Genomic DNA, 27962 nt, shown 5'->3' with positions numbered 1-27962 from the left:
GAGGAGACATTTAAAATCTCCTTAAAAGTTATTGACAGGACTGGTGGCAGAGCATAACAGACCATGGCTCTGGCTACCCGGTTTCATTTCCCAGCTCCGAATGTTTGGGCTCAGGCCCCTCACTTATTTTCTCTACCTCAGTTCAGTTCAGTTCAGTCGCTCAGTCGTGTCCGACTCTGTGACCCCATGAATCGCAGCACGCCAGGCCTCTCTGTCCATCACCAACTCCTGGAGTTCACTCAGACTCACGTCCATCAAGTCGGTGATGCCATCCAGCCATCTCATTCTCTGTCATCCTCTTCTCCTTCAGCCCCCAATCCCTCCCAGCATCAGTCTTTTCCAATGAGTCAACTCTTCGCATGAGGTGGCCAAAGAACTGGAGTTTCAGCTTTAGCAACATTCCTTCCAAAGAAACCTCAGGGCTGATCTCCTTCAGAATGGAGTGGTTGGATCTCCTTGCAGTCCAAGGGACTCTCAAGAGTCTTCTCCAACACCACAGTTCAAAAGCATCAATTCTTTGGCGCTCATCCTTCTTTACAGTCCAACTCTCACATCCATACATGACCACAGGAAAAACCATAGCCTTGACTAGACGGACCTTTGTTGGCAAAGTAATGTCTCTGCTTTTGAATATGCTATCTAGGTTGGTCATAACTTTCCTTCCAAGGAGTAAGTGTCTTTTAATTTCATGGCTGCAGTCACCTTCTGCAGTGATTTTTCTACGTCAGTACCCTCATTTAATTAATTGAAACTATAATGATAGCACCTACTTTCATAAGGTTGTAGTGACACAACTAAATGAGGTAACAATCTAAGAAGTTAGAATACCGTCTGGCATAGTAAATACTCTTATTATGAATGGCAAGACTCTTACAAACAAACATAAAATTCAAGTAACACACTGCGTGAAATATTGAAACAAGTATGTCAAACAGCCTAGAAATCAATAATAAGGATGTGAAAAAGCTAGTAAACACTCAATTCACATACACAGTATTGATGTCCAAAAAATATTTTTAAAAAATCATAATTTTTCACCTATTTATTTAGTCAATGCTAAAAATCAGTAGTATCTGAATGTATCATTCAGACTTGTGTTTAGATGGCAGTAACAAAATCCCCAAACGTAGCTTCAACAAATTATGAATTTTCTTTTTCACTCATTTCTGAAGCATCATCCTCACAAACTCAGCTCCCTACTCCCAGCTTTAAGAGCATTCTCTCACATTAATCTCAAACACATTTGCTTTTATGTCAAGGACCTCCCTCCCTAAACACAATCTGTCCTTCCCATTTCTCCTCAAGGTATATTTTGGTTCTCAATCCATCTTCTTTAGGAACTCCAAAAAAAAAATACTATTCTTACTCTCATTTTCATTCTGAGCTTGCCAGGTTTAGCTGAAACTCAACCTCCTTTCAACCTTTATAGACGAACCTCCTCGGAGATCGCAAATCTCCTGAATCAAGGCAGGTATCCCGTTTGTTCAGTACTGTTTCGCGGTCTTTTCACGTTCTGTCCTTCAACTACTTTGCTGCTATTTACAAGGCACTTGAGAACAGGAGCTTTCCAGCCATATTTCCCACCATATGACTGACTGCTGATGCTAGGAGTATTTATAGCTTACCAAAAAGACCTTAGTCTTTCACACATTTGTCCTCTGCCACCGTCCAAAAAACAAATCGGTGTAATTTCTTTCCTCTTCTCCAGGCAACTTCAAGGTTTTGCCCCGGGGAGAGAAGCTTTCGGTAGCTGTTGCCTAGTAGGGATAGTAAGGCAAGGAACATGAGTTCCATTCTGTACTGTTGGATAAGCTCTTGTAGAATTTAATCTTCACAACTTGAAAAGGCAGGCCTTACCGCACCCTTGTAACAAATGAGGACTCAGAGGCTGGGGGCAATCTGGTCATTGTCCAAGGACACAGCGAGGAGGTTGGCGATGCCAACAAGGGGCCCTTGCCCCCTGGTAAAGGATGCTGCCTGCCGCCACTTGTCTAATAGAGGAAGTATGCTTGGTGACCACCTGCTCTCCAGGGTATCTGGCAGTTAGTAGTTGCTCGATGAACATTTGCTGAGTGAACAAATCATTAGAACTCAGTAAACACTGCATAAATGTGGTGAAGAATGCTGGAGCTGGAAGGGACAACTGATTGATAATCAGAGTAATCGACTCGTTTTTCTGATACCTAAAGGGAGGATTCGAGATGTCGGTGCCCTACAGCAGGTTAATGGCAGAGCTAAGATATGGAAGAATTTACGTATGTATCTGTTTAATAGATAATGAACGCCTGCTATGGGAGAGTGCTAGACTCTGGGGAGACTATGTGGTCAAGGAGAAGCACAAGCTTCCCAATTCCCTCTCCAGAGCACTAAAAAAGAAGAAGAAGAAAGAAAATTCTCAGAGAAAAGGACGTAAAAGAAGAGCGAGGAGAGACTGGTGTGGACCCGAGTGGAGAAGTACGATACAAAAGGGAAAAGCGAGACAGCAGCGCGCCCGTCGGCCTGTTTCTCCGCCGCGCCACACGGGGGCGCTGCAAGCCTGCTCGCGTCCCGGGCCCGGCGGCGCCACCCGCTCGCCTTTTTTCCCGGCGGAAATGCCCAGGCGATGACGGAAAGCCGGAGGGAGGGGAGAGAAAGAGCGAGAGAGAAGGAGCCTGGGAGGCGAGAGCGGCCGGCGGCCGGCAGGCGGCGGGTGCCCATCCTCCGGCGGCAGCTGCGCGGAAGCCCCGCACGTCCCCGCGTCCTTCACCGACTCTCCGGGCGCGCGGGCCGGCGGGCCGGGGCGGGCGGGGGTCTCCCGGAGGCCGCGCGCTCGGAGCCGCCCGAGGGGCTTGGGCGGGGCGCGGGGTCCGCAGTGCCCGGCTCCTCCCTCCCCCGCCGGGAGCTGGCGGCGGCGGCGGCGGGGGGCTAGGGGAGCGGCGCCCGGGGCGGGGGCGCGCGGGGGGCGGGAGGAGGCGGCGGCGGAGGGGCGGGGGCCGCCATGGACGACAAGGCGTTCACTAAGGACCTGGACCAGTGGGTCGAACAGCTGAATGAGTGTAAACAGCTCAACGAGAACCAAGTCCGGACGCTGTGTGAAAAGGTGAGCGAGAAGAGGGGCGAGGTGCGGCCGGGGAGCCTCGGCTGGGTGGGGGAACCCCCTCCTCCTCCCCCTCTCGGGCCGCCCGCCCGCCTTCATCCCGGCACCCGGTCCAGGCACCTGCGGAGCTGCGTCTCCCGCTTCGGCATCAGACCCTGGGCGGGGCCGGGCCTTTCCAGGACCCCTCTCGGGACACAGCCCTTGGTTAGGCCCAGACCCCCGCTCCGCCCCGGATCCAGACCTAAGGCGTCCGGGATGGGTGGGCGGGGGCTCCGTGGCACCTGGAATTCATCACCCGAGTGTGATTGTGGGGTGACCGGCGCTCTAGTGAGGATTGCTGACAACCCCATTATTAACCCCGGCGGACTGGCAATCCCGAAGCTTCAACCGCCAGGCAGATTAATCTCCTGCAGCCTCGTAATGGAAAGTGCACCGAAATGAGCCTGGGTGTTGTGAATTATCAACGCGCGTGGTAAGAAACAGAGGCTTTTTCTCAGGTGACTTGGCCCTTCAAACATCGCTAATACTTGGTAATGCGTCAGGCATTTGTTTGTAGAGAGGTGGGTGTGATGGCAGACTGTGATTTTTTAAAATAGAAGTTGACTCTAGTTGAGACAGATGGTGGCTGGTCTTCACGTTGAGAGGCTCTTTGGAAGCAAAAATGTTTGATTTTTCAGAAACAAGACGGCAAGTCTTCAGTTTGGCAACAGTGCCTACCTGAAATGATAAGTGGGGTCTGTGTTTCTCCTGCAGGGTAGCACTTTTCAGAAGGTTATTTCTGTTTCTGTTACTTGTAAGGTTTTTTTTCATTGCCAAAAAGTAATAAAATATGCAGATGGTTTACTGTTTTCAGTCGCTCTTGATTGTGTGATCGTAGACAATCTTCTGAATTCTGTATCCATTTTTTTCTTAACCATTGGAATTATTTTGGACTTTACTTTTTTTTCTCATTCATCTTTTATAGCCTAGACTATTTTTATGTAAAAAGGTCTCGTGAAGGAGTAACAAAATTATTTATCCTTTAATGCTTTTGAATTGTTACGTATTTTTAAGCCATAATCCCTAAGACTTTCTTGATTTTGTTTGGAAAGCAGGATGCCTCAGAAAGGCATTGAAGGAAAGATTTTATTAATATTATTTATAGAGGACCCTTAAAATTAAATGTCTGAGAAATGGAAGAGTTAGTATTAAGTTGAAAATAGTGTTTTGTTTTTTAAATTAAGTGTAACGCTGTTTTGGGTCTTTATTAACATTTTTTTTTTTGAAGTATAATGTTGCATTTAAGTGTTCAACAACTCATTCAGCTATAAACATACAATATTCTTTTTCAGGTTCTTTTTCATTATAGGTTATTACGTGACACTGGGTATAGTTTCCTGTGCTATACAGAAGGTTCTTGTTTCTTTTACATAGTAAAGTAGTGTGTATATGTTAATCCCAAACTGCTAATTTATCCCCTCCCCATCCCCTTTTGGTAACCCTTAGTTTGTTTTCTATGTCTATGAGTCTACTAAATAACTATTGATACAGGAGGATGTATTTCTGTAAATAGAACTGGCAAAAAGTGGTATATTTGTGTTTCTGAGACAAATTGCGTATGGACCGCTTCAAGTTCTGGCTGCATTCAGTTTTCTTGTGTGATAACCTGTAATTTCACGTTTTAAAATTTGCGTTAAATCGCTGTCTCTCAGGCTCTCCTGTCAGGTGAATAACCCAGTTGTGCAGTTAGCTGAGTCCGTTAGCCTCACTGTGACTAGTAGACGTGGACTGTAAGCGGTGGGCAGCGGTGGTAGTTGAATCGGCTCTTCTCTCTGACTGTCTGATAATTTAAAGATGTCTTTCCGGAGAAGAATGTTGCACCCCTCCTCGATCACACGATCCTTTAATCACCTGAGCAAGCTTTCTGAATTTGTCCAGAGAGATTATTTTGACTTCAGCTCCTAAATAAATTGGACTGCCAGTCCCTAGAATCTTTGAGGTATATTTAAGCTTATATCTTACCCACTTTTTTCTCTGAATATTTGTACTTTTCCACCAAGCATGAATTTTTAAGTGGCAGCTCTGTCATTTATCTTTACCCTCCACTTTTGCCAGGGACGTGGAGTGCTCCGCCGCCCCCCGCCCCCGCCCCTCTCAGCCGTGCTTGGTGTGGAGCCCCTTTCCAGCAGCTGTGGCAAACCTTTGTGGTGTTGGTTTTCTGTCACCTAACCTTACAGTTCCATTTTACTTCCCTACCTCTGCCCTCCTTTTTCCTGCTGAGTGCAGCATTTGTTTGTAATGGCCAGCCTGCATTCAGACCCTGGCTCCACAGCTTGATGGCTGCCCAGCCCTGCCCCTCCTGTTCCTTATCGCTAAGGCCGGGGTGATCACTGACCTCCTGGTTTGCTGACCTCCTGGGGCAGTTGTATTAAGACTCCACTGGAGTGAAGTCCTAACAAGAAATTTGCAGTAGAAACTAAATGAAGGAAAGCTAAAAAAAAAAAAAAACCAGCTGTTCTATCTTCTTTTAAGTGTCATCCTATTTTCTTTTGGAAGAAGCTGCAAAATAAACAGATTTGTCGATATGACTTCTCTGTGGAAAATGTACTTCAAGAGAGGTTTTCCATTTAGTGGCTCTAGAACTCTGAAAAAGTTTCGTTATTTCTTGTGATCCCTGTTACCTGAAGCACAAACTGCTGGGATTGGTAGTAGTTCCTCACTTGGTCTACTTAATATGTGTTCTCCCCTTCCAGGTCAAGAATGGCAGGCATAAAGAATATAAGAGAAAATAAAAAGTTAAGCCTAATGTTTTAAAACTGTAAAAATCATCTTTTTGTTTAATTCTTTGTGACTAGATTTTAGTTTTTTTAAAAACATTTTTTGAGAGTCTATTAGAAATATTATTTTATAGAAAGTTACATCATAGGATGGTGATTTCTTCCTCAAAATTAAATTTCTGTTCTAACTCAGATTGCCTGAATCTTAATCAGCTGAAATTAAAGACCAGAGTGGTACTGGGAAATAGCCCTGTTTTGAGGTAGTGGCAAAATAAAATCCATCCAAATGCCAATTGGAGAATAACTATTGATTAAAAAATATATATGGGTATGCATGATATGGTATGTCTGGCCTTCAAGGTTAGTTTCTGTCTAGAGAAAAACTGTTTGCATAAAATAGTTAAGGCATGTCTTCCAAGAAGATGACCAACTCTTAACATGAACTTAAATTAGCAGTCCAGGGGCTCCCTGGTGGTCCAGTGGTTAAGAATCCACCTTGCAGTGCAGGGGACACAGCGTCAGTGCCTGATCTGGGTCCCACACGCCACGGAGTGACTAAGCCCGTTCGCCACAACTTCCGAACCCACGTGCCGCAGCCACTGAAGCCTGCGTGCTCCTAGGGCCCCTGCTCCACAACAAGGGGAAGCCCATGTGAAGCAGCGAAGACCCTGCACAGCCAAAAATTAAATAAAGTTTTAATTAAGAAAAAAAAAACGAGCAGTCGAACTTAGGGGCCAGTTGCACGTTTTGCCCTCTTGGTGGGCAGAGCGGTTGCTTCTCCGTCTGCGCACGGTGTGCACCGTGATTTATAAGGATAGGGGCCTGGAGAGCCAGCCTGGCACAGCTGAGCACATTCTGACTAGAACTATATTTAACGTTTGGTAGAGTCTCAGGAGGAGACATTTTTAGGCTCTTCGACCTGATAAACTTTATTTTATTCTGTAGAACCTTGGTGATGATATTCTAAGCAGGGAGGGAAATTTTAGCCCATGTGTGTGCGAGCAGAGCTTTATGCTGATGGTTATACAGTGGCTACTTAGAAACAATTTGAGGTTTGTATAGATAAATATGTAAATTCTGTATTGGTCTAATGGATATGTTCCTGGGTCCTGGCCTCAGCCTTGAAAGAAGCAGAATTCTCTGTAGGGTATTACTTCACTGATGTGAAATAGCATGCATAAATTCATGAATGCCTAAAACCATCTTAATGAAAATTAGGTCCTGGTAAAAATGATTTTTCTGAGTTGAGAAAAGCTCTCGAATGGTTTTCTTTAATAGTTTGTACTTAAAATTGGTGTTAACAGCCAAAAAGCCTGTTACTTTCATTTTAACTTCCCTTGAGCCAGCTCTGGTGGCCCATAGAGTTGAAAATGCAGTGATGGAGAGGACGTCCCTGGTGGTCCGCTAAGGAAGCACCTGCCTTCCAGTTCAGCGGCACCGTTTCGGTCCCTGGTCAGGGACTGAGATCGCACGTGCCGCAGCGAAACAGCCCACGAGCTGCAGCTGCTGAGCTCCCGAGCCACACCCAGGACCTGACACGGCCAGATACAAATAAGTCATTCTTTTAATTCAGTGATCGAGAGAGAGAGTAGCGTGTTTCTGTCTTACTATAACAAAAAATAGCATGACTGCGGTGAAATCTGAGGTTAAAACCCAGTATTACCAACTGAACAAATCATTTTCCGTGCTTATCTAAGCCATCCTTCATGTCAGACAGGTAAAGAAACTAAACCAGACTGGACTAGCATGAACTACTGCTCCGACTAAAAAGCAGCCTTTTTTAAAATCAGTTCATCATTTCTCAGCTGTCCATAGGATGTGTAAAATCATGTTCACAGATAAAATGAAGATAATTATATAAACTACTTTCACATGGAGTAGTTTTATTTGCAACATATGTCTTACTCTACTTTGAAGATCTTGCAGAGATTTTTCCTTCACTTTTTCTTTTAGGTGCTATGAAGGGCTTGGTGGATGAAGTCTTCTTTGATTAAAGGAAATCAAAATGCCATAAATTGAAGTTAAAATTAATACCAAAACAGTCACTGCATTTTACTACATAAACTATGTGTATTTCCTGAACTCAGTTTTTCTAAGAAAAAATGGCATTAAAATCACTGTCGTCCTTTCCTGGCAGTCCAGTGGTTAGGATGCCACGCTTTCACCACAGGGGATACCAGCTGAGTCCCTGCTCAGGGAGCCAGGATCCCGCGTGCTGTGTGCTGCTGCCAAAAAATAAAATTAAAAAAAAAAAAAAGATCCCTGTCATCTTTCCAAGAAGGCTAGTTCAGAGCCACAGCAGTGTTTCACATTGAGGTTTGGGCTTTCCTTGTATGTTTAAATTGAGGTACAATTCGTATAGTATAAACGTTTGCCCTATAAAGTGTACAACTCAGTGGTTTTAGTATATTCATCGTTTTGCGGTCATCTCTACCATATAATTCCAGAACATTTTCATCACTCCGGAAAATAAACCCTGTGCCCGCTGGCAGTCAGTCCTCACTCTTCCTTCTCCATCCCCTGGCGGCCACTGATGGACTTCTGTCTCTCTGAATTTGCCTGTTCTAGACACTTTATATCAGCGTCATCATGTGATACATCCTGTTTTGTGTCTGGCTAAAGATTCCACGTTGTAGCCTGTGTCAGTATTTCATTCTCTTTTGTGGCTGAATAAAATTCCCTTATATGAATATAGCACTGCGGTTGTTTTTAGGTTATTGCCTAAAAACAACAATAATAATTAGGTTGTTGCCATCTAGAATTTGTTTCAAAGTTCAAAAAGTTATTTTTTAAGATTGAAAAAGTGCTTAATCGCCCAGTCGTGTCCAACTCTTTGCGACCCCATGGACTGTAGCCCGCTAGGCTCTTCTGTCCATGGGGGTTCTCCAAGCAAGAATACTGAGGTGGGCTGCATGCTGTCCTCCAGGGGATCTTCCCAACCCAGGCATCAGACCCAGGTCTCCTACATTGCAGGCGGATTCTTTAACAGCTGAGCCATCAGGGAAGCCCATTGAAAAAGTAATACTTTTTTTTTTTTTTTTTTTAATTTAAGCATCTCAAAAATGTAGGGAAGGAAACCAGCAGGCTCCACTGTTAAACCCACCTTCCCCTCCCATTACCACCCTACCTCAGAGACAAACCTGAGGTGATTTTCCAGCCTTTTGTTCTCTCTGTGCAAAAAGCATGTGTTTTGTGGGCTAGTGAGGATGTTTGTGATGTACGGTTTTTATTAAGATGGGATCACAGTTATCCTAAAACCTTTTTAACCACACAGTGTCTTGTTCTGTGTACATATGCATGCCTCATTCTTTCTTAATTTTAACAGAGTATATGATTTTTTTCTTACTTGTGTTTCCAAGCTTGATATTACTTGGCATATAGACACTTGAGTGTCATTGAACTGAAAGAAAAAGTTTGTTCCCTTAAAAAAAAAAGTCAATTCTCATTTTTGGAAGAAACCTCATAACTGCAGGAGGACAGGCCACCATACTTACATTAACCTTGCCCTGTAGGATCTAGAGGGCTTCCCTTGTGGCTCAGCTGGTAAAGAATCCACCTGCAATGCAGGAAACCTGGGTTCAATCCCTGAGTTGGCAAGTCCCCGGGAGAAGGGAAAGGCTACCCACTCCAGTATTTTGGCCTGGAGAAGTCCATGGACTGTATAGTTCCTGGGGTCGCAAAGAGTTGGGCATGACTGAGTGACTTTCATGAGATTTAGAGGTTTATTTGATCTCATCTTTTTCAGAGATCACTCTTTTCTGTGGCTTTCTTTAGATGAATTTGCCTAGGAGTAAGAGGTAATCACTTTTTAATAGCAGATGATTTATGTATAAATAGAGGGGAAAGGAATTTGTATGCTGGCTATCCCAAAACCAAATTCAGTAGCTTTGTGGTATTTTGGTTCCAGTGATGGGCACCAGCACAGAAATAGAGATGTCAATAGCATGTCACCTGTTGAGGGGCTGGGAAGACTTGACGTTTCCATTTTCTGTATTCTTAAACATAGGTAGAGTGAAAATAATTATATGTGAATGTCATTTCCAAACTTATTTTTTCAGTTCTGTTCATAGATTTGACTTGACGGCAACAAGGAAGAATGTTTTAAGTGGGTGAGAAACGAAACAAGTTTGAAGGGATAGGAACACAGCAGTGCATCAGTAGTAACAGCGGTCTGCCTGCATGCATCTGGACCAAGTGGCATCTTGCATCACCACAGTCCTTCACTTCACAGTTTTAACTAGGTCTTATCAGAGTCTTGGGGATGGTCTTGGTCACTGTCACCTGTACGGTGTCACAAACTTCATCCGTAGTTCTTCAGGCACTCTATCATATCTAATCCCTTGACTCTATTTGTCACTTCCACTGTATAATCGTAAGGGATTTGATTTAGGTCATACCTGATGAAGTGATCAACACCATCCCCAAGAAAAAGAAAAGCAAAAAGGCAAAATGGTTGTTTGAGGAGGCCTTACAAATAGCTATGAAAAGAAGAGAAGCAAAAGGCAAAGGAGAAAAGGAAAGATATACCCATTTGAATTCAGAGTTCCAAGGAATAGCAAGGAGAGATAAGAAAGCCTTCCTCAGCTATCAATGCAAAGAAATAGAGAAAACAATAGAATGGGAAAGACTAGAGATCTCTTCAAGAAAATTAGAGATACCAAGGGAATATTTCATGCAAAGATGGGCTCGATAAAGGACAGAAATGGTATGGACATAACAGAAGCAGAAGATATTAAGAACAGGTGGCAAGAAAACACAGAAGAACTGTACAAAAAAGATCTTCACAACCCAGATAACCACAATGGTGTGATCACTCCCCTAGAGCCAGACATCCTGGAATGTGAAGTCAAGTGGGCCTTAGAAAGCATCACTATGAACAAAGCTAGTGGAGGTGATGGAATTCCAGTTGAGCTATTTCAAATCCTAAAAGATGATGTTGTGAAAGTGCTGCACTCAATATGCCAGCAAATTTGTAAAACTCAGCAGTGGCCACAGGACTGGAAAAGGTCAGTATTCATTCCAATCCCAAAGAAAGCAATGCCAAAGAATGTTCAAATTACCACACAATTGCAGTCATCTCACACGCTAGCAAAGTAATGCTCAAAATTCTCCAAGCCAGGCTTCAACAGTACATGAACTGTGAACTTCCAGATGGTCAAGCTGGTTTTAGAAAAGGCAGAGGATCCAGAGATCAAATGGCCAACATCTGTTGGATCATCAAAAAAGCAAGAGAGTTCCAGAAAAACATCTATTTCTGCTTTATTGACTGTGCTGAAGCCTTTGACTATGTTGCTCACAACAAACTATGGAAACTTCTTCAAGAGATGGGAATACCAGACCACCTTACCTGCCTCCTGAGAAATCTGTATGCAAGTCAAGAAGCAACAGGGAACAACATGGAACAACAGACTGGTTCCAAATCAGGAAAGGAGTACGTCAAGGCTGTATATTGTCCACCTGCTTATTTAACTAATATGCAGGGTACATCATGAGAAACGTTGGGCTGGAAGAAGCACAAGCTGGAATCAAGATTGCCGGGAGAAATATCAATAACCTCAGATAGGCAGATGACACCACCCTTATGGCAGAAAGTGAAGAAGACCTAAAGAGCCTCTTGATGAAAGTGAAAGAGGAGAGTGAAAAAGTTGGCTTAAAGCTCAACATTGAGAAAACGAAGATCATGGCATCTGGTCCCATCGCTTCATGGCAAATAGATGGGGAAACAGTGGAAACAGTATCAGACTTTATTTTGGGGGGCTCCAAAGTCACTGCAGATGGTGACTGCAGCCATGAAATTAAAAGACGCTTGCTCCTTGGAAGAAAAGTTACGACCAACCTAGATAGCCTGTTAAAAAGCAGAGACATTACTTTGCCAACAAAGGTCCAGCTAGTCAAAGCTGTGGTTTTTCCAGTGGTCATGTATGGATGTGAGAGTTGGACTATAAAGAAAGTAGAGTTCTGAAGAATTGATGCTTTTGAACTGTGGTTTTGGAGAAGACTCTTGAGAGTCCCTTGGACTGCAAGGAGATCCAACCAGTCCATCCTAAAGGAGATCAGTCCTGGGTGTTCCTTGGAAGGACTGATGTTGAAGCTGAAACTCCAATACTTTGGCCAGCTGATGCGAAGAGCTGACTCATTTGGAAAGACTCTGATGCTGGGAGGGATTGGGGGCAGGAGGAGAAGGGGACGACAGAGGATGAAATGGTTGGATGGCATCACCGACTCAATGAATATGAGTTTGAGTAAGCTCTGGGAGTTGGTGATGGACAGGGAAGCCTGGCGTGCTGCAGGCCATGGGGTCTCAAAGAGTCAGACACGAGGGAACGACTGAACTGAACCGAACTATCGTCAGTCTTCACGCGTGTTCAGTCATGTCCAACTCTTTGCGCCCTCATGGACTGTAGCTTGCTAGGCTCCTCTGTCCATGGGATTTCCCAGGCAAGGATACTGAAGCAGGTTGTCATTTCCTCCTCCAGCGGATCTTCCCCATGCAGGGATAGAAGCTGAGTCTCCTGTGTCTCCTGCATTGGCAGGAGGATTCTTTACCACTGATTCACCAGGGAAGCCCCTGTCAGAGTCGTAGAGATAATTAAGCTTTGAGTACTAAGTCACATTAAAGAAACAGTCATGAGAATTACATGCAGAGTTACACAGTGTCCAGAAAAGAGTTGGCATAGCAGCCCCAAGACCACTGTCTGATTAAAGGCTGGGTGTCAGGGTTGCCGTTGGTGTCTGGAAGCTTGGATTTGGGGAGGCTTCACACCATTCCCTGTTGAGAATGGCTCACTGTGCCTAAACCATTCATGCAAACAGTGTGATTTATGCTGGACACGTGGTTTTCTTTGAATGTCTAGTGGAGAAGGCAATGGCACCCCATTCCAGTACTCTTGCCTGGAAAATCCCACGGAAGGAGGAGCCTGGTAGGCTGCAGTCCATGGGGTCGCAAAGAGTCGGACACGACTGAGCAACTTCCCTTTCACTTTTCACTTTCATGCATTGGAGAAGGAAATGGCAACCCACTCCAGTGTTCTTGCCTGGAGAATCCCAGGGATGGGGGAATCCAGTGGGCGTCTGTCTATGGGGTCGCACAGAGTCGGACATGACTGAAGCGCCTTAGCAGCAGCAGCAGAGAGCCCAGCTCCCCATCTGGGCGCCGAGGCTGAAGAGCTTCCGGGTGACGGGCAGGTTGCGCATGGGCGTCAGGTGCGTTCTGTGCAGCTCCGCCTGGAGAGGACTCTGAAGCCTGCCCTTGGTTTGCTCAGGGCCGTGCGTCTGGCCTTTTCCGTCTGGTGATTGTGCTGTGTCTGTTTTTACTGTCGTAAGTCATAGCTGTGAGTACACTTGTGTGCTGAGATCTGTGGATCGTCTTTTGTGAATCACCAGCAAACCTGGGGCGCTTTTGGGGACCCCTGACACACAGAGGTTTGTACATTGAGAATTCTAGCTGTCAGGTGAACTGTATACTTAACTTCTGCCAGGCCAGCCCACCCTTTGCTTGAAGGGACCCAGAGTGATCGCAAAATAAGAGCACTTTACAATAAAGGGTGTGAGTTATAAATCATTTAGAAACATCAGGGATCTGTACTGTAAAGATAAAAATTTGTCTGGCCTGATGAAGTACTTCATTGTATGAAGATAAAACCTCAGGAAGCTATTAATGTAAAGCAAACACACACTGTGAATGATGTCTCTTAACTCATCTTCATAGTTTTATAAAACCTGTGCTGGGTTAAGATAACCATATGTCCTTAAAAGAACAGTTGAATTGGATAATATTTACATTTTGGTGCTTTTTATTTCCATGTTTAAAATAAGGTACTGAAGATAGTGTTTGTATATGAAGGAGATTTCCTGTTTAGATTTGGAACCATCAGCTGAATGTTGAGGGGTTTTCTCAGTAATAATAAGTACAAGACATCAGGTCCAGGGACTTCTTGGTGGTCCAGCGGTTGACCACTTTCCATTGCAGGGGACGTGGGTTTGATCCCTGGTTGAGGAAGTAAGATCCCGCAAGCCTTGGGGTAACTCAGCCTGTGCACCACAGAGAGCCGGCACAGCCAAAAAAAAAAAAATAGACATCAGGTCCAACTGAACTCTGATTTATGTTCCTCAGTTTGATTTTTTTTCCTGAACAAAATTAGGAAGCTATTTTTATGGACTAAACTTGATAAAAATGCTGTTTCATTTGTGAACTTGGACATTTCTGAGCCATTTGTCAAACCTCATAGGAGATACTTGATAATCTCTTTGCTGCTAATTGGAATTACACCTTGTAGCAGCTCTGCCCTCCTCCTTGCCCCATCCCAGTGACTGACTGGGCAGCAGGGAGCTCATGTCTCAGTTGGTACATATATTTTTACCATATTTGCTCATTACTTGAGAGTATTTTTTCATTTACTTCTGATTCTGGGCTCTTATAGGAAAAGTTGTTAGATAAGTGAGGTGTCATGAACTTGAACTTAGTCAATATATTTAATTTGTCACTGTTTATGTATAAATTCTGTACTTTAGGGCCTCTGAACAGTAACTTGAGTTATTAAATATGGAATAGTTGAAATAAATTGAAAATTGTCCTATGAGTTGGTGTAAGGTGTTTGTGAAAGAATTTGAATAATTGTGACTTTTTCTTTAATATTGATATTTGTAATCTATAAATAATATTGTTCATTTAAAAAAAAACAGCTTTGAGATGAAATTTCTATACCATACAAGTCACTGATTTTGAGTGTTCAGTTCACTGGCTTTTAGTACATTCATAGATATGTGCATCCATCACCGCCCTATTAGAATATTTTCATTACCCCAGAAGAAATCTCATACCCCTTAGTTATTACCCCTCAGCCCTAGGCAGCCCTGATGTTCTCTCTGTGTAGATTTGTCTGTTCTGAACATTTCACATCCATGGAGTCATCCAATATGACCACTTGTGACTGTCTTTCGCTTAGTATGTTTTCAAAGTTAATAGCGTGTAATCAGTCTTTCATTGCTTTTATTATTGAATAATACTCCACTGAACAAACAATACCATTATTTATTCATTAGTTAATGGACGTTGAGGTAGTTTCCGCTTTTTGTCCATTGTGAGTAATGCTGCCGTGAACGTGTGTCAGCTGCAGTTTTCACTTCTCGAGTGTCTGTCTAGGGGTGAATTGCTGGATCGCACGGTAGTTCTGTGTGTAACACTCGGAGGGACTGCCGGACTGTTCTCCACAGCAGGTGTACCGTTCTGGATTCCCACCAACACTGTGTGAACGGTCCCAGTTTCTCCACATCCTCAGAAACACTTGTAATTCTACGACGTGTACAGTGGTATCTTCTTGTGGTTTTAGTTTACGATTTTATAATGCACATTTCAGTTGATTTTTTCCTCCACATTTTCTTAAATAGACAAGAAATGATGCCTTCAGATTTGTGGTAGAATCTTTTTTTTCAATTGTTGATTTCATTTCTTTAACAGGCTAAGGAAATTTTAACAAAAGAATCAAATGTACAAGAGGTCCGTTGTCCTGTCACCGTCTGTGGAGATGTGCATGGCCAATTCCACGACCTTATGGAACTCTTCAGGATCGGTGGGAAGTCACCAGACACAAACTATCTGTTCATGGGCGACTATGTAGACAGAGGTTATTATTCTGTGGAAACGGTAACTCTTCTTGTGGCATTAAAGGTATGACTAAAGAAATGCATTTTTTTCCCCCAAGCTTTAAATCAGCAAAAGACAGAGTGGGCATTGCATATCATAATGTTCTAGTTTATGATCCATTCATTTTATAGCCCCTTAAAATAATGGTTGATTTTACATCTTTGGGGAAAAAGATATGAAAATGATGCATTAAACATCTCTTGCCTATTTCTGGCAAATTATTTCTATAGGTTGTAATCCATAGCTGAAGTCTTGGAATCATTTTTAGTCAACTTATCCCGCATATATAGTTAATTGATACTGTATTTTTAAAATTCTTGCCTTGAGAAATCTGTTATTCCTGTGTCTTTTCTATTTTTACTGTCATTTAACGCATATCTTCATCATGTCACTTTAATTAGTACAGTAATATTTTAATTAGTACAGTAATGTGGTAACCTACATTTCTGTCTCCAAGACCTGACCCCTCCAAATCTACCTTGCATATGCTGCCAGATTAAATCTCTCATTTAACTTTCATCTTATTTCACTGTTCCCAGCTCTTCAATGATTTTGTGTTACCTTTAGAATCAGGCTTACCCTCCTTGACTGATCCTCTACTGTCTAGCTTGAATTTGCTGCTTAGAGTTGGTAGCATAAACTTTTTGCCTCAAATCAGAGAGTTTAAACGTGCTGTCTGTCTCCAAATATTTCCTTATCTGATTTCTTCAGAAGATCAGTCTCTCTTATTTCTTACCCCTCTGCCACAACTCGGCTCAAGTCCTACTGCTTCCATGTTAGCCTTCCTCTTTTTACTCTAGATTATCATGAAACTTGCTCATATCCCTTATTTATGTCACATAGTGGTTTCTTGCCTTGTTTTATTTATTTCTCATTCTTCCTTAAATGAAATTAGTCCCCATCCAGCAGAATTCACGTATTATATTTCTGTGGAACTGGCATCTAGCTTTGAACTCTGTGCTCAGTGTTGGACACACAGTGGTTGCTTAGTAAATATATATGAAGTATGCACTTGCAGCTTTTTGGTTTACAGAATCTGATGCTTTTTCATACTTATCAGACACATTCCTAACTAAAAATTATTCCATAAAGTACATCTCTATGTTCTGTCATGGAAAGGAAGCTATAAATAATTTGAAATTTTGCCCAGATTTTTCAGAGCCTGTTTTTGTGTTTTGTTAGCAAATACATTCTTCCTTGTGGGAAAAAGGAGGAAGAGTGTAGAGTTTATCTCAAATCCAGATCTCTGGTCTGTGTCCACTGAGCATTAAAAAGTCATAGGGTTCTGGAAACACTGGGAAGACTAATGATAATATGAGTATGAGAAAGTGTTAGAGACAAAGAATCAGGTGCAAATATCGGTTAAATAAGGAATTCCAGCGAGGGGAGTATGAGTACATAGTAATGAAGAAAGATGACCATAAAAAAATATTTCAAAGTAATCAAGAGGGGACCTGGTGATGAGTAAGATAGTTTTTTATTCTGAGAAAGAATTAACATTTAATGTATTGGCCATTAAATGAAGCGGGTCAGAGGTTAATGTGCTTAACTAACGCTAGTAGCTACCAGGTATACCATGGGTTCCTTTTCCTTCCCTCCAGGTGCGTTATCCAGAGCGCATTACAATACTGAGAGGAAACCACGAAAGCCGACAAATTACCCAAGTTTATGGCTTTTATGACGAATGTCTGCGAAAGTATGGAAATGCCAATGTTTGGAAATATTTTACAGATCTCTTTGATTATCTGCCACTTACAGCTTTAGTAGATGGACAGGTATGTATGCGGGGGTGGATAAAAGCTTTCTTATTAGTAATTTAGGGGCTAGGTTTCTGTGACATTCTTTCTGCATCTCCCTGGCCTTGTCTGTGTCTTTCCCTTAAAGTTTCAGAACAGGGCGTTGGGTGAGTTTTATGTGAGACAGCAAATCCTTTCTTTCATCCTTCTTCACCTTCCTGCTTCCCTTTCCATCTATTGATCCATCTATTTATACACCATGCGTTAAGTGACAGTCTGATTCTAAGTAATCGGACAAATCTCCCTCCTTGGAAACTTTCAGTCTTCTACTAACACTCATAAGATAAAAATTATTTCCAGATGACCAAGTGGAAATATGGTGCAGACTGAAACTTTTAGGTGTAGTAAGGGATGCAATACAGGGAAATGCATTTATTTATAAATCACATTTTATCTGTAGAAAAATAGAAAAGAAATGTAAAATAAACATTTAATTCAAAGAGTGAAACACTAAATAATTTAAAGGATTAATTCAAAATAAAAGCAGAAATGGATACCAACAAATACAGAGTTGATGAATATAGCCAAACGCAAGGTTTGAAAAGTCTATTTGGGAAACATAATAGTAAAAACTGATCCAGAAAAAGAGGAGGAGGTCGCATAAAACACTGGGATTGAAAAATAAAGCATTACCGTTAAGTATGGAGGTACTTGCATATCACAGGTACAGCTTTACTTCAATAAAGTTGAAAAGATAGGTGAAATTTATTATAGCAGAATATTATTAAACTGCTTCAAAGAATTTAGATCAGTGTAAATAACTACCAGGCTAAGAAAAAACTGAAGTTACCAGATCTAGATAGTTTTATAGGCAGATTCTACCAAACCTTTAAGAAATACAACATTTCCATGTTTTAGAGCTTAGGAAAAGATGGAGAGCTTAAAGCTCACTCTGTAAAGCTAGTATAGCCCCAATATAACATCAGACATGGCAAGCACAGAAAGATAAAATCAGACCAAAACCATCTGAATGACGTGCTGTATTTTTGAAGCTCCATTAAGGAGTGAAATAGCTTAACTGGATTAAAAAAAAAAAAACCCCACTGACTATGCTGCTGCTGCTGCTAAGTCGCTTCAGTCGTGTCCAACTCCATGCAACCCCATAGACGGCAGCCCACCAGGCTCCCCCGTCCTTGGGATTCTCCAGGCAAGAACACTGGAGTGGGTTGCCATTTCCTTCTCCAATGCATGAAAGTGAAAAGTGATAGTGAAGTCACTCAGTCGTGTCCGACTCTAGCAACCCCATGGACTGCAGCCCACCAGGCTCCTCCATCCATGGGATTTTCCAGGCAAAAGTACTGGAGTGGGGTGCCTTTGCCTTCTCCGACTGACTATACTTATCAGCAAAACATCAGAAACCTCTTCAAAATCAGGAAGAAAGTATCCTCTAAAACTTTATTATTACTATCTCTGACTAAGAATCCCTGGAGGCTGGACCTGGGAGTACTGTCTCCCCTCCCTCCCACCAAATCTTTTATTTTTCAATTTTGTTTTTGGAAGTCCTAGCTAATGCACTGAGCTGTAAAAAAAAAAAAAAAAAATTGTATAAACACTGAGAAGTGAAAGTGAAAGTCGCTCAGTCATGTCCAACTCTTTGTGACCCCATCAGTCCATGGAATTCTCCAGGCCAGAATACTGGAGTGGGTAGCCTTTCCCTTCACCAGGGGATCTTCCCAACCCAGGGATCAAACCCAGGTCTCGCGCATTGCAGCCAGATTCTTTACCAGCTGAGCCACAAGGGAAGCCCAAACATTTGAGAAGAAAATAACAAAATTATGATTTTGTTATTTGAAAATAACATGATTATGTACTCAGAAAACTCTTAGAAAACTGACAGGCTGTTATATTAGAATCATTAACAGGCATCAGTAGGGTCTTTGCTGTAAGAGAAATTTTAAATTTTTATCTGTCAGCAGTAACCCACAGAAAAGGTAATGGTGGGTGATCACAAGCACAGAAATTGCATTCTAGAGAAAGCAGAAACACACTACATAAAATACCTAGGATTATAAAGAAAAAAGATAGAAGAAATATATTTGAATATTAACTGCTTTCTCTGATAATGTTTTCTGGTTTTTTCATTGTATTTTATAAAATTTTCCACTATGAACATTATGAAAGATTATTTTGAAAAGAAAAGCTACTAAGGTTGACATTTAGCATTTAATAAAACAAGTTCATTTTTTTAAAATTCCTAAACAGATATTCTGCCTCCATGGTGGCCTCTCTCCATCCATAGATACACTGGATCATATAAGAGCCCTGGATCGTTTACAAGAAGTTCCACATGAGGTAAACTTAAACTTAGTTTTAATGAAAAAGAAAGAAATATAACCACATGTGGTAGCCCTAGATTAGTCACGTGTGAGTGCTAATAATGTGTGTTATGTACTCCATTTTCCTTGCCAGGGCCCGATGTGTGATCTCTTATGGTCAGATCCAGATGATCGTGGTGGGTGGGGTATTTCACCACGTGGTGCTGGCTACACATTTGGACAAGATATTTCTGAAACGTTTAACCATGCTAATGGTCTCACACTGGTTTCTCGTGCTCACCAACTTGTAATGGAGGTATGTGCTTCTCCTGTGGGATGACGATCTCTGCTTCCAATAAGTGTTTCGATGAGGCTTCATGACTTAGAGTGTCAGAAACATCCCTCCCCATTACCTAAAGGAAAGGAGAAAAAACTTGGCTGGTTTTAGCAAGTAAGGAAAATATTGTTGACCAGAGCAAAACTGTAACTCACTTTAAGACTTAGAGAAAAGTTGCAAAAATAGTAACAAAAAAATTCCTTTGTATCGTACACTCAGATTCCTTGAGTATACTTTAATGTTTGCTTCATCATTCTCTCTCTTCCTGTTCCCCTTTCCCCTGACTTTTGAACTGTTCGAATGTCAGTTGCAGGTGAAATGCTCCTTTACATCCAAATTTCCGTGTGTATTTTGTAAGAATAAGGACTTTCTCCTAAATAACCATGGTATGGTTATCACAGTCTGGAAATTTTCATTGAGAAAGTACTATTATCTAAATACTTTATTCAAATTTTTATTATCTCACCAATGTCCTTTTATAGCTAAATTTTTTATAGCAAAATTTAACTATATTTGTGCGTTTAAGTCTAATCCAGGCTCATGCTGTATTCAGTCCTTTTTGACGTGGACATAATTCCTCAGATTTTCTTTGTTTTGGATAATCTTGACATTTTTGAAGACTACAGGCGTTTTGTAGAAATCGCCTTTGTTTGTGGTTTGGCTGATGTTTCCTTATGATTCAGGACAGGCATTTTTGGCGGGCATATCAGAGTATGACATGATGCTTGTGTCCTTCTCGGCACATCATAGCAGGTCATGAGATCTGTCCCACTACTGGTGGCATTCACTTGGATCACTTAGTTAAGGTGGTGCCTGCCAGATTTCTCTACCATGATGTTACTATTTTTTTTAAACACTAAAGGAATATAAATAGAATATAATCCTTCCAAACCATTAGGGAGTGGCTTCAGGATGTTAGAGAAAACTTCACTAATCCAGTAGAGTCAGGTAGGGGAACAGCATGTTAAATAAAGAACATGAGTGCGGGTGGTAAAGATACACCTAATTCCATCAGTCATCGTAAGGAATGCAAATGGATGGAAATGTGCACTTCCCTGAAATACTGAGACCTTCAGATTGGATACAGAATCAAAATTCATCTGTTATTTGGGATTTATCTAAAACATACTGATACCATAGACCAAAAGTACAGGGATGGGAAATGGTGTATCAGTATATCAATTAGATAATTATCCAAAGTATAGCTAATAATATGAGCAAGGCTTTAGATACTTATAAATAAAAAGAAGTCTTCACTGATGAAAACTGATCTGGTTCTATGGGAGGGAATAATTCTAAATTTTAATTTACCTAGTAATAGAGTCAAAATTCATAAAGCAAAAGTTGACATAATTTAGGAGGAGGAATTGAGACCTCTTCCATCACTGTGGGAGAAATTGAATACACATCCTAGCCCTGATGTCAAACATAGACCAAGCAGAAAAAGGTATTGCGCCCTAAGTAACAGAACAGTGTCCACAGGTGAGCCTCAGTGCAGATGTCTAGTATAAAAGATGGGCACCACATCAGGTGATGCACAGAATAAAGGTTGCATCTGTCAGCATAACAGTTTTACGGTGAAATACTGGTTTTGATGGGTTGGTTTTTTTTATTATTTTTTAATGTTGCAGGGATACAATTGGTGTCACGATCGGAACGTGGTTACCATTTTCAGTGCACCCAATTACTGTTATCGTTGTGGGAACCAGGCTGCTATCATGGAATTAGATGACACTTTGAAATATTCCTTGTAAGTACCTTTAAATTTTAATTGTATGGAATCACTTTTAAAAGGAGAACTATAATGTAGATTATGAAAATTAGAGGTAGAAGATTTCTGATTTTGAATTAGTGGGCCAAGAAACATGGCAAATCCTCTCCCCAACAGAACCCACCATTGGACTGGAGAATGTTACATTAAACTGTTATTTCACATTTTTGAGATTTGTCCTAAATGTATACAGCAAATGTAGACACACTGATTCTAGAAGATCTGCTGACTCTCAGCATAACACCTGAGTCTGTGGAATTTGAGTCACAGTGTGTTCTCTCCTGTTTCCAGATCCCTGGTACAGAAGCTACTCTGTAGGTGTGGCCAAGAAGACGGGGCTTCTTCCCCGACACAGGCAGATGCCAGCATATCTCAGCCTCTCCAGTCCAGTTCTGTACAGTCAGTCAGGCTGAGACTCCTTTCCCCTTCCTGGTCCTAGGGTGGAGGCTGTATTCCAGTTGGGCACATTAGGAGTAGAGAATGCTGCATCCCTGGTTCTTGCCAGCACCGGCTCTAGAACAGGGGATGCCACGAAGAAGTGGGCCTTCATACCCGCCTGCATCTCTTAGCAGTGAAATGAAAGTTCTGTTCAGAGAGATGCAGGGAAAAGTTCCTCACCTTTGCCTGAGGGGACTGACCTTACTTAGAACAGAGGGTCAAGAATTGCAAGCCTAAGTATTGTGTTGAAGACAATGGGTAATATGGTGGAGACCAATGAAGAAGGCTCTCATAGCTCCCACAATATTAGTAGCAGTAAGCAAAAGAGGAAAGCAAGGAGAACTTTAACAGATAAAACCAGGAAAAGAGAAGAAGAGCTTTCCTGAGATCATCACAACTGGGAGAAAAGAAGGCCGTACTCAGTTACTAGGCTGTATGGACACAGGTGTAGTCAGACATCACGGTCAAAATGCTGAGAGTCTAAAAGAAGAAATCCTGGCAACAGTAAGAGAGAAATGACTTACAAAAGAGTACCTCAATGGAGTAATCAGCTGACATCGCCTCAGAAAGGCAATGAAACATTCTTAAAGTGCTAAAAATAAAAAAAAATCCGGGTCATATCCCGCACAACTTCAAAATGAATGCAAACAGGGCATACTCAGATAAACAGAAACGGAGAGAATTCCGTTCTAGCAGACCTGCCATATAAGATACACTTCAGGCTGAAAGCAAGGGACACCAGACAGTAAGTCTGCTACACACAGAAAATAGTGATTGCATCTTCTTAATGAATTTAAAAATCAGTTGCATGGCACAGTATGGATATATTTATAGTATAGTTGAACTTATAAGAAATGGAATATACAGAAATGTAGATTTGACAGTAACAGCACAGAAGAGGTGGGGGGGAACAAAGCTGTACTAAAGTAAGGGCCACCAGATGGTAAATTTGAATTAAAGGAAGTATATGAAGAAAAAATGAGGAAGATATTTAACAAAATCTATAAATATATACTCATTCTCCTGTCTCAACTTAAGGTTGTAAGAGTGTGTAAAATAGTAATTACATAGTATACTAATTATATAGTATTATATATAATTTAGGGGTTTATAAAATATATATATGTGTGTATAACATCAGTAGCAAAAAAAAGGAAGTACAGATGGAAAGGAGCTATATGCTATCTAGGAGTGAACACCTCTTAATTCACTAGAATTTACAAATCTGAAGTAGAATTTTGCAAGTTGTATAGTCTAGGTTCTAGAGCAACTGCTAATAAAATAAGTGTACAGTTATTAAGGAATTTAAATAGTATGTTAGAAAGTAATATTTTACTACAAAGAATGCAGTGAGAGCAGGAACCAAGAAACAAAAGGCATAATTTTAAAAAAGAAAATGACAGGTATAAATCCAGTCAGTATCAGTAGCACTGAATGAGTCATCAACATAATGCTACCAAAGGGCAGAAATTATCAAGTTGCTGTTTTTGTTTTTAAATATCTAGCTTTATAATGTCTATAGGAAATATAATTTATATTCAAAAACATGAATAGGTTAAAAGACGCATGATGAGAAAAGATATGCTATGCAATTAAGAACCACAGAAGTGCTGAACTGGATATACTAATGTCAGGCCAAACAGATTTCAAAACAAAAATTGTTACTAGACGTGAAGAAGTATATTTCACAGTGATCGAGAGTCTGACTGTCAGGGAAATATGTCACAAAGATAGGCACTTGATAGTGGAGCCCTGAAATACATGGAGCAAAAGGAACAGAACCGAGAGTCAGACAATTCAACCATAGCTGGAGACTTCATTATGCCACTTGGCAGTAACAGGAGTACACAGAAGACCAGCAAGAAAATAGAGGGCTTGAGAAACATTTTCTCTCACATCTACAGAACTCTCCACCCGGCAACAGCAGAACAGTCTTCTCAAACACGCCTGGAACATTGTCCAGTACTGACCATGTGCATGGCTACAAGCCAAGCCTCAGTAAATTTAAGAAGAATGGGATCATACAAAGTATATTCTCCAAACATGGTTGGATGAATTAGAAATCAATAACAAAAGAAAAACTAGGAAAATGTATAAATAGGTAGAAATAAAGTCACTCCTAAATAACCTTTCAGGTAGTCAAAAAGAAAATGAGATGAGTGAAAATGAAAACACAGTGTACCAAAACTTACTGGATATCCCAGGGAAAGCAGTGTTTTCAGAGAAATTTATGGTTGTAAATGCCTATATTAGAAATCAGGTAGAATTAGAAGTTGACAGTCTGTAACCCAGAAGAGGGCTCCCATCAGAACTCACTCACGCTGGTACCCTCATCTCCAAATCCAGCCTCCATAACCTATCTTTACATCTTATGGACCTAGAAAAAGAAGAGCAAGTTAAAGTTAGTGCAAGCATATGGAAGGAAATAAAGTTAGTGGTGGAAATAAAATCAAATAGAAAAATACTGAAAACCAGTGAAACCAAACGTTTCTTATTGATAGAATTGAAAAGCCTTAAGTAGATTGGCCAAGAAAAAAAAAGAGTGAAGACCCAACATGAGCAAAATCCACACAAGCCTTACTGAAATAAAAAGAATTGCAAGGGAATACAAGGAATAACTGTATGGGGGCAAATTAGGTAAGTAGGATAAAATGGATGAATTCCTAGAAAGACAAAAAGAAAAACTACCAAGACTGACTCAGTAGAAATAGAAAACTTCAATAAACCTGAAGCAAGTGAAGAAATTGAATTAATAATTTTAGGACTTCCTACTAAGAAAAGCCCAAGCCCAGTTGGCTTCAGTTGTGAATTGACCAGATGATTAAAAAAAGGAGTTAGCACCTTTTTTAAAAGGAAAAGCCTGCACAAACACCTCCAAAAAAACAGAAGAGGAAGGATTACTTCCCCAGCCATTCTTTAAAGATATTTCCTAATACCGAAATCAAAGACGTTTTAAGAAAACTACAGACTAGTCTTTATGCATATACAGATGCAATGATGTGCAACAAAATAGTAACCAAGTCCAGCGGTATATGAAAAGGATTATACACTGACCAAGTGGGGTTTATCCTAGGAATGCAAAGTTGGTTCAAAACAGGAAAATTAGTCCTTATAATAAACCATATTAACAAAGGACAGAAACCACATGATCGTCTCAGTAAGGCCAGAAAAAGCCATTTGTCAAAATTCACAATAAAAATACAGTTGACCCCTGAACGACACAGATTTGAACTGCATGAGTCCACTTACATGTGGTTTCCTGTTTTAGTTCTCTAACACTAGTATTACAGGATCCTTGGGACCACAGGCAGGAACCACACATACAGAGGGCTTGACTGTAAGTTATACTCGGATTTTCAACTGCAGAGGGGCGGGACCCCAACCCCTCCCTCTTTCAAGGGTCAGCTGTACCCACCTAGTCAAAGAAGGGAACTTTCCCATCCGAATAAAGGTCATCTACAAAACCCCCATAGCTAATTTCATCATTCTTAATAGTGAAAGACTGAATGCTTTTCCCTTAAAATCTAAAACAAGCATGTCTGCTCTCATTGCTTCCATTCAACTGATGATAATATTACAGACCTCTTATGTCAGACGTGAGCCAGACAGCTTGTTAGCTTAAATCTTCACTGTGGCTTAGTGAGCTGGTTTTGTGGAAGAGAACACCTGCAGTGACTACCCAGGGTCACAACACAGAAAAGGTGGGAGACGAGCACTGCTCTTTCTGCCTCAACGTCTTGTTCTTAATTGATTTGTATGCCTGCAAAGTCAAAACCTGTAACCAATTGCTTTCTCTCTTTCTTTTTTTTTTTTTTTGCCATTTATAGCCTTCAGTTTGACCCAGCACCTCGTCGTGGAGAGCCTCATGTGACCCGGCGCACCCCAGACTACTTCCTGTAAATCCCTCTTGGGAAAACCTGCCTTTGTATGTGGAAGTATATCTGGCTTTTATATATATATATATATAAATATATATATATAAAAACAACAAAAAAAGCAACAGTAATCTATGTGTTTCTGTAACAAATTGGGATCTGTCTTGGCATTAAACCACATCATGGACCAAAATGTGCCATACTAATGATGAGCGTTCAGCACAATTTGAGACTGAAATTAGTGCAACACTAAGTTCTAGATCGGTCGGTCTTAACAGTTTGCCTGCTGTATGTGTAGTAACCATTTTCCTTGGGACTGTTCAAGCAAAAAAGGTAACTAACTCCATCTCTTGCACTTACTGGGAAATTTTAGTTAAGAGTGTTTAACTGGCATGGATTAATAGGGTTGGATTTTTAAGAAAAATTCACAAGCTAACTTCCACTTAATTCATTACCATTTATTTTATTGAAATGTATAATTAACTGAAAAAAGGATTCTTGGGAGTACGTTGTCATAACATTTAAAGAGATTTCCCTTCTTTAAAACTAAATTACTGTTTTATGTTGATCTGCATATTTCTGTATATTTGTCATGATAGTGCTTGCATTCTACTTGGTGTACTGAGCAAATAAACTTTCTGTTTTAAACAAAAACGTATTGAGTTACTGTGGTACACTTTAAATGAACATTTTACTTGCTTGAAATTTCATAGATCTCTGACTTGTAATAATAGTTGTGTTGAGGTACTTTCGCCCCCCTCTCCTGCCTCCTCCCCCTTCTTCTTTCAACCTGGCTTCCTTTCCTCCCTTTCAAATCTTTGATATTAGTACTTGGATCTGAAGTTCTGTGTCTCTAGGAGGTTTTCTGAGAGACTGTATTCTTGTATTTAAGGGCTTCCCTGGTGGCGTAGAGGTTAAAGCGTCTGCCTGCAATGTGGGAGACCTGGGTTCAATCCCTGGGTCGGGAAGATCCCCTGGAGAAGGAAATGGCAACCCACTCCAGTATTCTTGCCTGGAGAATCCCATGGACGGAGGAGCTTGGTGGGGCTACAGTCCACGGGTCGCAAAGAGTCGGACACGACTGAGCGACTGCACTTCACTTGAGGTACTTTAAATGTGGTGTTCTTTGTATAGAACTTATTTTCAGAAGAAAAAAATTTTGATAGTACCCAATAACTTTTAGGCCATAATAGATTATTATTTGTAAACATCATCTCATTAGGTAATTTGTATTATGCAGATTTTTTTAAGTCTTTATTGAATTTGTTACAATATTGTTTCTGTTTTATGTTTTGGTTTTTTGGCCGTAAACCATGTAGGATTTTAGCTCCCAAGAGAACCTGCAGCCCCTGCATTGGAAGGTGAAGTCTTAACCACTGGACCACCAGGGAAGTCCCCCTGTTATTCACATTTTAAACGGTGGATTATATGCTAAAACTGTAGGATAGCATATGGCTGGGTAAACGCTTTTAAAAACAAAAATATGTTATTTTATCTTTACCTTTTAATCTAGAAATGAGAATAATCTCCAGATAAACTTTAGTACAACTGGTAGGACTAGTTAAGTGTGTAGTATAAATCCCAAGTAGTAGAAAGGAAAATACAGAGTCCTTATGTGGTGTGAAGAAGAAGGGGAAAAAAAAAAAATTTGAATTTTTTCATCTTTATATAAGAAAATGACATGGTAAAAATAGGTATAAACATCTCAAAATTACAATCAATGTAAATGAACTATATTTTCTAGTTGAAAGACATAAAGGGTCAAGTTTGATTTTTTAAGAAAATCCAGCTATATAGCTGATTACAAGACACATACCAATAGCAAATTATTTGGATAGGTTGAAATTAAAAATAGATTAGACCAAGAAAAGATGTTAAATGAGGGAAATCTGGAGTAGCTATATAAATATTAAAACAGAGTTGGAGACAATTTTAACAGTGTAAGATCAATACAAATGGAGTTAACACATAATTTAAACTTTTATGCACATACCAAAATAGCCTCAAATATGTTA

The 27962-nt window shown here is 40.9% G+C and overlaps 1 protein-coding gene across 2 annotated transcripts; it reads left to right on the top strand.

Annotated features, from left to right (window-relative positions):
* Positions 1-2923: 2923 nt before the first annotated feature.
* Positions 2924-26041, top strand: PPP2CB (protein phosphatase 2 catalytic subunit beta). Of its 2 annotated transcripts, none has more exons than XM_019953557.2 (7): positions 2924-3079; positions 15290-15499; positions 17077-17250; positions 19474-19563; positions 19681-19842; positions 21495-21613; positions 25900-26041. In XM_019953557.2, exons 1-7 carry the CDS (start codon positions 2978-2980, stop codon positions 25970-25972), a joined length of 930 nt encoding a protein of 309 aa, XP_019809116.1. In that variant the 5' UTR covers positions 2924-2977; the 3' UTR covers positions 25973-26041. The 2 variants fall into 2 exon arrangements, with proteins under 2 accessions (XP_019809116.1, XP_070637440.1); XM_070781339.1 differs by lacking the exon at positions 25900-26041 and adding an exon at positions 24574-25862.
* The last annotated feature ends 1921 nt before the right edge of the window (positions 26042-27962 follow it).

This window comes from Bos indicus, chromosome 27, assembly GCF_029378745.1.
Source record: "Bos indicus isolate NIAB-ARS_2022 breed Sahiwal x Tharparkar chromosome 27, NIAB-ARS_B.indTharparkar_mat_pri_1.0, whole genome shotgun sequence".
In the NCBI taxonomy this organism is placed as follows: Eukaryota; Metazoa; Chordata; class Mammalia; order Artiodactyla; family Bovidae; genus Bos; species Bos indicus.
The sequence above is the reverse complement of the archived record's forward strand: the minus strand, read 5'-3'. Positions and strand labels throughout refer to the sequence as shown.

What these genes read in the sequence shown, in the direction of transcription:
- PPP2CB (XM_019953557.2), top strand. Translation starts at nt 2,978, where the DNA reads ATGGACGACAAGGCGTTCACTAAGGACCTGGACCAGTGGGTCGAACAG. An exon ending in TCCGGACGCTGTGTGAAAAG is followed by an intron (nt 3,080 to 15,289) that starts GTGAGCGAGAAG and finishes TTTCTTTAACAG; the next exon opens with GCTAAGGAAATTTTAACAAA. An exon ending in GACACTTTGAAATATTCCTT is followed by an intron (nt 21,614 to 25,899) that starts GTAAGTACCTTT and finishes TGCCATTTATAG; the next exon opens with CCTTCAGTTTGACCCAGCAC.